Genomic DNA, 10,107 nt, shown 5'->3' on the forward strand with positions numbered 1-10,107 from the left:
TTTTTTTTTTTAATTATTATTTTTTGATTGTGTGGCTGACTCAGAGCTGTGACTCCAAAGTCTGGCTGAGCTGGGCGCTTCTCCTCGTGCTCCTCACCGCCTCTCGGCAGCCGCCCGACAGCGGAGACTCACCATGGAAGCAGCTCTTGACGTGGGGATTGCACCACTCCATGGGAGATGCTGTCATTGCTTCCTTCCCAAATGCATTTATTACAGAATAAATACCATTACGGGGTCTCTTTTGAGAAGTTTGAAAGAAGAGAAAACCCTGCAGGAGAAATTCTCCGAGCCAATCTTTGAAGTGACGTTGTTTTCCAGTTTACTATGATGGTGACYGAACTTCACCTTTTCCAACAAATATAATTTTGTCGTGTATATACATATAAGTGTGTGTATATATATGCACATACACGTTCCAAAGAGAAAAAGAAGAGGTTGGCTATTGACTTTTCAGTGAGCGTAAATCAGTTTTGTTTTGTTTAATAAATGCTACATGCTACAAACATTGTCTTACGTTTGTCTCATGTTTGTAACGACTCTGTAAAGCTATTTCTCGTTGCTCGTGCTGTTAGCATTGGCTTTTGGAGAGATGTACGTGACACTCCCCTCGCTCTGAAGGTAACAGCTGTCTCTTCCTTGTTTCCTTGCCCCCATCCCCTTTAGGATCTGACGGCTCTAGCCAAAGAGTTGAGGGAGCTGCGCATCGAGGAAACCAATCGCCCGCTGAAGAAGGTGACGGACTATTCCTCCTCCAGCGAGGAGTCGGAGAGCAGCGAGGAGGAGGAGGAGGATGGGGAGAACGAGACACACGATGGGACCGTGCCTGTCAGTGACATCCCACGGCTCATGTGAGGAATGCTTCCTTTTGGGGGGTCAAACTATGAAACCCCGGGGTGTCTTTTTCTAGAGGTGATACCTCTGGGGTGTGTTTTTCTGGAGATGAAACTCTGGTAGTCTTGGCCTGGAGGAGCAAGAGCTGTGATACAGGACATGTCCAAAGAGTGTCCATGTTTGGTGGCTGGCACTGGGAACGGTGTCATGGTTGCAAGTAGGATAATGTACTCACATGAGTGTTTTTCCTGGTTGAAACTAGAGATAATTAATGGGAAAAACTGAGCTATTTTTGCTGCATATTCAGTGAATGTTGGCTCAMAGCTGATGGAGCTGTTCTGGTGATGAGCCAGGCCGGTTTTTGGCCAGGATGGGCACAGCTGACCTCATGCACACCCATGGGTCCTGCCCATGGGATGGGTGTGTTAAAGCTCTGCCTGCTCTTGAGCCTGGTCTTGCCCCAMATTAAGCCATGCTCAAGTGTCAGTACTTGATGGCCTGCCCAGTGCCAGCTGGTAGAGGCAGGATTATAGAAATCCTGAATCTTTATCTTGGATTTCTGTCCTTGGCTCAGTCAGTGCTGGTGGGTTGAAAAGCTGAAATGAAGAGGTCAGCAGACTGTTGTGTCCCATGGGACACTTGTGCTTTTGAGTCTCTCTAGATGAGGACAGCACAGATTTGGCACTCACAGGGAGCTGTTGCCATGCAGAGAGAGTCCCAGAGCATCCCTGTGCAGGCTTCCACAGCCATTTCTGGAGGTCTCTGCCTGGCAGCAGGATCTGAACCCTGCCCCTTTGGATTCTCAGAGGAGCTGTGGGAAGGTGTCAGGGGATTATTTGCATTTTAATCRGTTCATTTCCATTTTTCCTGCTAAATGAGTTATAGTCAATACAGGCATACCTGGCTTCAGGACCATGGTTTAGCAGTGAACATGATGGTGCTGGATGAATGGTTGCACTCGAGGAATTTAGAGGTCTTTTCCAAMCTAAACAATTCTTTGTTTCTCTGACTCAAAGTGGTGGGACATGGAGCAGCACAGGAGCCCTCCAAGTGGCAGGGTGATCATGTCTCCTTGGGGTCCAYGTTATTCAGGGGTCAGAGCTTCCTTTCAGCAGAAGAATTAAAATCAGAGCTCTTGGAATTGGTTGGAGCAAGTCRGGAGGCAGAGGGATGGCTCTGAGAGTGCAGCAGTCGGATGGGCAGTCAGGCGTGGGAGAAGGGGCCTCCAGCTGCTCATGGAAGAGGAATTTAATCAGGAGTGGTTAATCTGTGCTGACATCCTTCTTCAGACACCTTGGGTTTGACACAGCACTTCCCAGTGGATAGAATGTCTCACTGGATGCCTCGCAGCCTCATGTGTGGGTTGACAGGCACAGCAGTGAGCTGGATGCCCCCAGCCCCTGCCAGCCCAGTGCCACATGTCCCATWATGTCCTGTCTCTGTCGTGTCCCAGACACTGAGGGAGGAGATGCAGACGTGTCTGCAGGCACAGCTGCACTGGCCCATGTCTGGGGAAATGGAAAGCAAATGCTCTGAGTTTCGCCCTTACGTCTCAAAAGGGACCTTAACTCGAGTTCAGACTTTATGTATTTTGGTGTTTTTCTATCAAAGATTTTTTTTTTTTTCTGTGTTCAGTGTTGGTTGTTGGAAGATGGGGCCAAGAGGGATCATCTCATCTTCTGCTGCCCCTTCTGAGTGATCTTGTATAACCCATGTTTGAACTTCCCTGGGCATCCTCCCTGAACACTTGGCTGCTCTTCATTCCAGCGCTATCCAGGTCTCTCCTGCTACAGGATAAACCTGTCCATTGCCTTGTGTCCCAGTGGATAGGAGGGATTGTTTACTCCATCCACCTCTGGAGATACCATTTCTCCCTCTGAAGGCTCTGATGACTCCTTTCAGCTCTCTCTCCTTGAMCTTTGCAAGCCAGCTCTTGCCCATGGCCAGGGATTTCAGCAGGATGACCTGGAAACTGCACACTGATGAAATTTGGGAGCTCAGGGCTACCACAGCCATTCATTCACAAAATTAACATCGCTTCTTTTGTCCATGTCTTCCTGTTTTAAAATGCAATAACTGCTATTTTCTCATCCTTTGGCCATGGTGAGAAGCTCATTGGGGTGGGGAGGTGTGAGCTCCTCACATGAAAGGTGCTGTAGGAATATGGCACGCTGCTGTCTGGAGTGCCTGTCCAGCTGTAGGTTTGACACAGGCAAGGAGCCTGATCCCACCTTAGGGTCCCCAGGGCTCAGATCTCACACTGGACCAGTAACCCCATGATTAGTGCAGGTTTTTTTGGCCTTTCACCARCCAGGCTCCCTCAGGAGCCTCTGGGTTTGTTGGTGTGCTCAGGAGTTACAGAGCACAGTGCCTCACACTGATGGGAGTGATTGGTGTGTGTGGCTTTTAAATTCAGAATAACAGGTCCTGTCACCCAGGGGTGCTTGTCAATGTGCTGTGGGTTTGTTGGGGTTGTAGATAAGCAGTTGGGCTGCCAAGAATCTAATGGTGAAGTCACGGGAGCTGTTCAGTTGTTCAGCGCCTGTGAAATCCAATCTCAGGCAGTCCTAAAATGTAATAAATTCCAGCCTCTGTCTTGAGATAGGAGCATGGAAGTTTCAAGGGGAAAGCATGGGTTAGGGCAACGTTTTCACCTGGAAAACTGCAGAAAGCTACAGCACACAACCTACCCTCCTGCCCACACCTTCTTTTGCCCATCCCCTCCCTTGTTATTTGCCATCAGATGCTCTGATGCTCCCTTTTCAAATGTTGAGGTGGAGAATAAAGGGAGTAAATTTGGGTTTTCTGTAGCTTTTTTAAGTAGAAAAAAAGTGATGAAGTAAAGCAGGACTGCCACTCCTTGTTACCCATTCTCTCAGGAGCTTGGGATGAGAAACAGAATGGTTCCTTTCTTTGGTATCTGTGGTTTATCAACCTGACCCTGSTCCTGTATTTCTGGCAGCATCAGTCATTTCCCCATACACCTTAAGTGSGTATATTTTCTAACTTTTCTTMYTGTGAGGTGCAAAACCTTACTYTTATTGAAATAATACTGTACTAGARGATTTTTCATCTMRTTCAACCAAGGAAATATTCATCATTAATGCTTTTCCATTCTGTCCCCAGACCAACAGGAATTCCTGGAAGCAATGAGCCGTACAACCTGGGAATGGTGACAACCCACGGGCTAGAGACTTCCCACGCAGATACGTTTAGCAATATTTCAAGGGAAGGGACTTTGATGGTGAGGGAGGTAAGTTGTAAAACAAACACTTCCATGGAGCATCTTCAGGAGGTTTTGCCCATGTAAGCACAAAAACTAACAGTGCTGYGTGTCCGGAACACAAAATGACAGAGTAAATTGTGCTCATTAGTGCTCTCGTTAATGCAATTTAAAGTGACAAGTGCAAATGTTTCTCAGAACTACAAACAGCAGTGAATGGCAGTGCCAGGGCACGGTGGGGAGGAGGCTCCTGCAAATGGCTCTGCTATAACCCCACCATTGCTCCAGGCAGCAAGTTCTTCTCTTCAATTTACAGCATTTATTTAATTCACTTGGGACTGGCCCAGAGTTTCCCCTTTTCTGCCCAGCCTTTGCCACCCTGTGACTGTTAGAGCTGGGCAGTGTTTGTAGAGAATTTGGGAGCTTGTAGCAGAGGCTGCTCCTGCTCAGAGCCCRCTGTGGGAGGCACTGGGATCCCAGATGGATGTGAGCCCTTGTCCCCAGCTCCAGTGCTTTAGAGGTGACACTGTGGTGGGAGCAGTCCTGATGGGTGGCACTGCAGGAGAGAGGCAGAGGAGGCACCTTTAGTGGCTGTGGGAGATCTGTCCCAGTGTTTTTTGGTTTCCCAGTTGGTGGAACATCCTGATGATGCTGCTGGAAATGGAGATGTGTTGCTGGTCTCCTGGAGAGAGGGCAGGAGGCCCTGGTGGTTATGGAAAGGGGAGTCACCTTCCCACCAGCACATAAGGGAGGTGGATGGGAGAGGAGGAGGAGGGAGGGGAGATTGGAGTCAGCAGTAATGAAGGAGGCATGTTTAGACAAATGCAAACGAGACTTGAGCAGCATTTTAATTCTTAATTCCATTTATGTAAAATACTCACATATGAAGGAAAAAGATGAATTCAACTTTGAAAGAGAGAAAGGAGTTAGCAAAAGAAGTCATGGCACATTTGCTGCCTTTCTCCATGGATTTTGGAGGGGGTAGCAGCACAGTTCACYTCATCCCTTGCTGGGGTGGACCTGCTCAGAGCAGGGTTCCCCACGGCTCTGCACATCCCTGTATCAGGGAGGTGATGTGGATGAGTGGTAGAATAACTCCTTGTGTGATATGCAGCTTTTTCTAAAACAAGCTTGTGTTCAGCATCACAACAGTGAAACCCCTGCTGTGCCTCAGGGCTGTGTGAGAAAAACAGGGAGGCAGAAAGGTTTAATAGCCATGGGCAAGACAAGCAGCTGGAAAACCCCCTTRGGAGGAGAAAGCATGATAAGAAAACCAAACTGTAGCCTTGTGCTGGGTGTTCACTGTTCTTTCCCCCCACCACCACCATAGCCATCAGGGGATGGTCTCACTGAGGTCAGTGGGCTTTGGGCAAAGGGCTTTTCACTCTTTGATGGGATGGCAGGGTGTGGTGGAAGGTGATGGTCATGAGCAATCAMAAGATAAATGTCATCAGGACGAGGTCAGGGGCTTGGTGAGCTCAGAGTTTTCCACTATTTTCCACATCCAGCAAAGGGAAAAAATCTCATTGGTGTACTCCAGGTAGGTGAGATTCATCAAAATGGCAAAATAAATGAGGAAGGGAGAAACTTCCCAGTACCTGCCTTTCACGGGGAGGGGATGGAGAGGAAGGGGAAGCCCAGGGAAACCCGAGGAGCCTCGTGTGCAGGGCGAGCTGTTGGTGGTTCTGCCACCACCACACCGCTGTTCACTGCTGGTTTGGGTCACAGAAACATGGGACAGGGCTGTGCTGGCACTTGCAGTCAGGCTATTCTTTGCCATAGCTGTGCAAAGCTAATGCTGATGGAGGGCTCAGATTCTGCTGTCACCAGTGGCCGTGTGGGAGGAGAGCTGGCCATGGGGTTTGCACCCATGGGGGCAAGCGCAGAATCTGCCCTACATTCCTTGTCCCCAAACAACAGTGRTCAGGCTTCTCTCGCTGTTTCGTGGCTAACTACTCTGTATTGACTGTGTCATTAATCCTGTCTGTACTTCTCCTGGAGCGGGGGGGTTGGTTTGCTGCTTGCCAGACTGCATGGGGATGGAACAGAGAGGGTCCTTCTCCTGCGCTTGCTCTGGGAACCGGGGGACTGCCGAACGACTTAGTTTTGTTTGGTTTTTTTTCTCTTCTTTTTCTCTTCCCTCCCCCCCCCTCCCTTCTCTTTCTTCCTCATGCCTTGTGTCTCTGCAGACCTCTGGTGAAAAAAAGCGTTCTGGCCACGCAGCCAGCAATGGCTTTGCAGGTCACATCAATCTGCCTGACCTGGTGCAGCAAAGCCACTCGCCGGCGGGCACGCCGACCGAGGCCCTGGGGCGAGTCTCCACGCATGCACAGGACATGGACTCGGTGCCTGAAGTAGGTGGTGGGGGGCTCCTCTTCCTCCTTTGCATTGCTTTTAATTCAAGTATTAACATCTCTGCCCCGTGACGGGGCTCTCCTGCTTTCCTCCCTGGCTTTCTTGGCTCTTCCCTCTCTCCGTTTCTGGTCCACGTGGGTGAGTGTAGTGGAAATGCGAGGGAATCGGATGGGTTGCTGCTGTAGGGGTCTGTGGCTGATGGTAAAAAGGTTTATTGGGTCTTTCAAGCCCACCAGCTGGAGTTCTGATGTTGTGACRCGTGTGCTGCCAACTGATGACAAAGCCCCATTTTTTTGTCTTTGACACTTGGATATTAAAGGAAGTGATGAGAGCCAGTGATGCTGGTAGCTTCAACTGGGCCCAGCTTCCATCTGTGCAACCTCTGATAATTGTCATGACTGAARAGGTTACCAAAAACCAAAGCCAATAAAATTCCAGATAATTCTTCAGAGTAGAAAAAAATCTGCACACTTCTAAAATGGTGTGTTTCCTGTCACGGCAAAGTGTTTCTCTCTGGTAGGTGTTTCACAGGTACACGATTGAACATAAAAATTGCATAAAGTGTAAAAAGTCTTAGAAAGTGCAAGATATGACAAATAAACTATGGGAATCAATGCGTACTGCTCACCATCCCTAGCTGTGGGAACCAGACACAGTTCTCTTTTCTGTAAAAAAATCAACCCATTTGGTGCTAATTAAGCTATTGTATTTAATGTTTTTGTTTCATTTTGTGGGCTGTACATCAAAAGTTTTGCCATCCTGTGTTCTTTCATAGAAATGATGTTCTCACTTTATGGTGTACTTTTACTAGCAGTATAAAAATAAAAATTTCTTGGAATTGGGCATTGATAAAACGTAAGAACAGATGGTGTCTGACTTGACCTCAAGTTTTTATCCTTTTCCTCACTGGCATTAAAAGCAGCAATGAGACAGTCAATCCTGAAAGTAACACCTTCCACGGTCATCCTGGGGCTGCTGAAATGCAGCCTGGGATTGGGTTTCGATATATTCATTTATAGAATATCAACCAAAAAGATCTCCATTTCTAAAACTGTATTTTTAGAGTTGACTGAGCAGGGAGTGGGTGTAAGTGGAAACTTGGGGATTTTGTTCACGGGCTTCCATGTGACTCATGYGAGCACGACCTCAGCCTGCAGCTTGATGCTCTTTGTAAGCCACCACACAGGTTTATAGGCTGTTGAACAGCACCTGGAAGAAGATGAAGTCTTAATATTTAAATATCAGACTTGGAAGCTATTAAAATATCAGCTTCTGAGGAGAATAACTGAATCTGAGCAAGGAGAAATGCTCGGTGCATTGGGATGATTTCTTTGTAATTCATTGGAAAGCACCTGGCTCTCAGCTGGAAATCCCTGCAAATACTGAATTTTTCTCTTCCTTAAATTGTTTTATGGAAARACATCCAGCACAAGGAAAGAATTTGTCTGTTTCTTGGACGGGAGAGAAGCACAAAGTAGTGCAATCTGTGCCYGCAGCCTTCCCTGCCGCAGGCTCTTAACTCTTTCCGTGGGTCTCAGTTACCACGTTCTGTTTGGAAATCCATCCCGTTTCCATGGAAACAGGCAGGCTGTCAGGGAATAGGGTTGGGAGGGAAGCAGGATGCACAGCATGATTTTGGCATGGATGCTGGCTCACCCATGGATGCCAGCCCCAAAATGCCTGGAAAAGTCACAAGCCACCAGGCTGCTCCTACASCTGATTTGTTTTACCCCTGAAAACTTTTGTGGCCCACTGGAGGACAGGCACAGGCCCAGACTGGTTTTAGTGGTGGCACATCTCCCCACAGTTTTGGGGATTGTTCCCATGGCAGCTGTCACACAGGGACTGTGGCAGTGGGCATGGAGAGCAGCCTGGGCTCCGTGACTGGGTGACATGGAAGCTGAGGAAGATTTATTTCAGGAAAGGGCAGTGTCTCAGAGAAGAGAAACCTGAGCTGTAGTGGTGCTGCAGAGTGAGTTGGGGTTTGCTGCTGGTGCAGCTCTGAACTGAGCTCATCCATAAAGCTTGTCCCAGTAAATGCTGGAGTAGGAAGAATAAACTGCTCAAAAAAGGGAGGAATTCACGTCACTTTGACTCCAAAGGAAGGATTTCCTTTTGTGTGGAAGGAGGTCTTAGCCTTGTTTGCTGCCTTAAAGCCATGGCTTTAGAAAGAAAGCAAAGTGACATTGCAGTTTGTTCATCCCCAAATTCCCTCAGCCAAGTATTGGCTCTGACATTCCCTGCCATACCCTCAGGCTAAGTTTTGTTAACTTAGAAATGCCCCKTTCTGCAGCCCGACCTGAAATGCTGGGGACAATTTAAAACTGTGCCAGCTGCCCCAGGCCAGGGCTTCACAGGGACTGCCAGCACCATCCTGCCAATCCCAGCTGCTGTGGGAAAGTGGGAAAAGCAAACCCTCACCTGCCAGATGTCCCAGAGAGGGTTTAAGGCACATGTGTGACGTGCAGACAAGTTAATGGGTGGGCTTGGTGACTGTAAAGGCTGTTCCAGTCTGAATGATTCTGTGATTCTCAATTGGTTTTTACCTGCATTGGCTTTTGCCTCTGGCAGTGCAGCTTCCCTGATAACTGTCCTCATGGCTGTGCTTCTGCCTGTGAGGAGAGAGCAGAGCCAGGCCCTGCTCCTTCCATTTTCTGTTGCTCACAGATACTCAAAAGTCCAATTTAATGTTTGTTTCTGATTTGTTAGAGTTCATAGAGGGCTCAAAAAGGGCACTGCACAGGCAGGCACTGTTTGCTAATTAGAAAGTCTTACATGTACACAGATGCACAAAATTACTGTTATTTCTGCGCTCTGAGCTCTCTCTTTGCTCTTTATTTTCCAGTATGGTATGGGAAGTAGCACCAAAGCCTCTTTCACCCCTTTTGTGGACACCAGAGTGTATCAGACCTCACCTACTGATGAAGATGAAGATGAGGATGARGAGTCAGCTGGTAATGGTAGGAGGCAATGTTGCTAGTTTGAAAGAGGAGGGCCTTGTGGAAAGCAGGCTGGGGAGCCTGAACAGCCCCAGTCAACCACATTTCACTCACYCTTGTCCAAACACAGCTCCTGTCTGTATCCTTGCCCTCTCCAGTTGCCATCCAACTTCTTCTCCCCCATCAGCAAAATGCCACCAAAGGTCTAGGAGGGCCCTGGGAGCAGCAGGAATTCACCCTTCCATCTGCTTGGGCAAACTAACGTCTTGTAACACAGTGATGATGCCCCCATCGAGAAATAAACCAAGTATTGTCACTGTACCAAAAAAGAGGTGACAGAACAGTCACCTGTCCTCTGGTGTTTCCCTGCAGCCCTGTTCACCAGCGAGCTGCTCAGGCAGGAGCAGGCCAAGCTGAACGAGGCACGGAAGATCTCGGTGGTGAACGTGAACCCCACCAACATCCGTCCCCACAGCGACACCCCCGAGATCCGCAAGTACAAGAAGCGCTTCAACTCGGAGATCCTGTGTGCTGCTCTGTGGGGTAAGGCTGGGCACAGCTCAGGGGAGCCCGTGGAGGTGGGATGGGAATGTGTCACTGCAGTTCCCAGCCCCTGCCTCGGCCTGGCCCCTTCTCCATCCCCCAAGGTATGGGAGTGATCATTCCTGTCTGAGCTGGGCTGGCCACGCTCTTGGTGGCAGCAGAGGTGAGCTCGGGGTGCTGTCCTTGGGGGCAGCCGTGGCTCCTGGCACCCCTGAC

The 10,107-nt window shown here is 48.8% G+C and overlaps 1 protein-coding gene across 1 annotated transcript in view; it reads left to right on the plus strand.

The window, feature by feature from the left end:
• The window catches only part of TNIK (TRAF2 and NCK interacting kinase), a 141,062-nt gene that overhangs the window by 122,439 nt on the left and 8,516 nt on the right, over nt 1-10,107 (plus strand). The window contains exons 21-26 of the mRNA XM_057369417.1: nt 664-848; nt 3,958-4,084; nt 6,244-6,408; nt 9,255-9,369; nt 9,721-9,926; nt 10,050-10,054. Coding sequence (XP_057225400.1) covers nt 664-848; nt 3,958-4,084; nt 6,244-6,408; nt 9,255-9,369; nt 9,721-9,926; nt 10,050-10,054 — 803 coding nt within the window. The remainder of the gene's footprint in view (nt 1-663; nt 849-3,957; nt 4,085-6,243; nt 6,409-9,254; nt 9,370-9,720; nt 9,927-10,049; nt 10,055-10,107) is intronic.

The sequence above is a fragment of the Malurus melanocephalus genome, unplaced genomic scaffold (genome assembly GCF_030028575.1).
Source record: "Malurus melanocephalus ecotype Western Australia unplaced genomic scaffold, MMel_1.1 scaffold_108, whole genome shotgun sequence".
In the NCBI taxonomy this organism is placed as follows: domain Eukaryota; kingdom Metazoa; phylum Chordata; class Aves; order Passeriformes; family Maluridae; genus Malurus; species Malurus melanocephalus.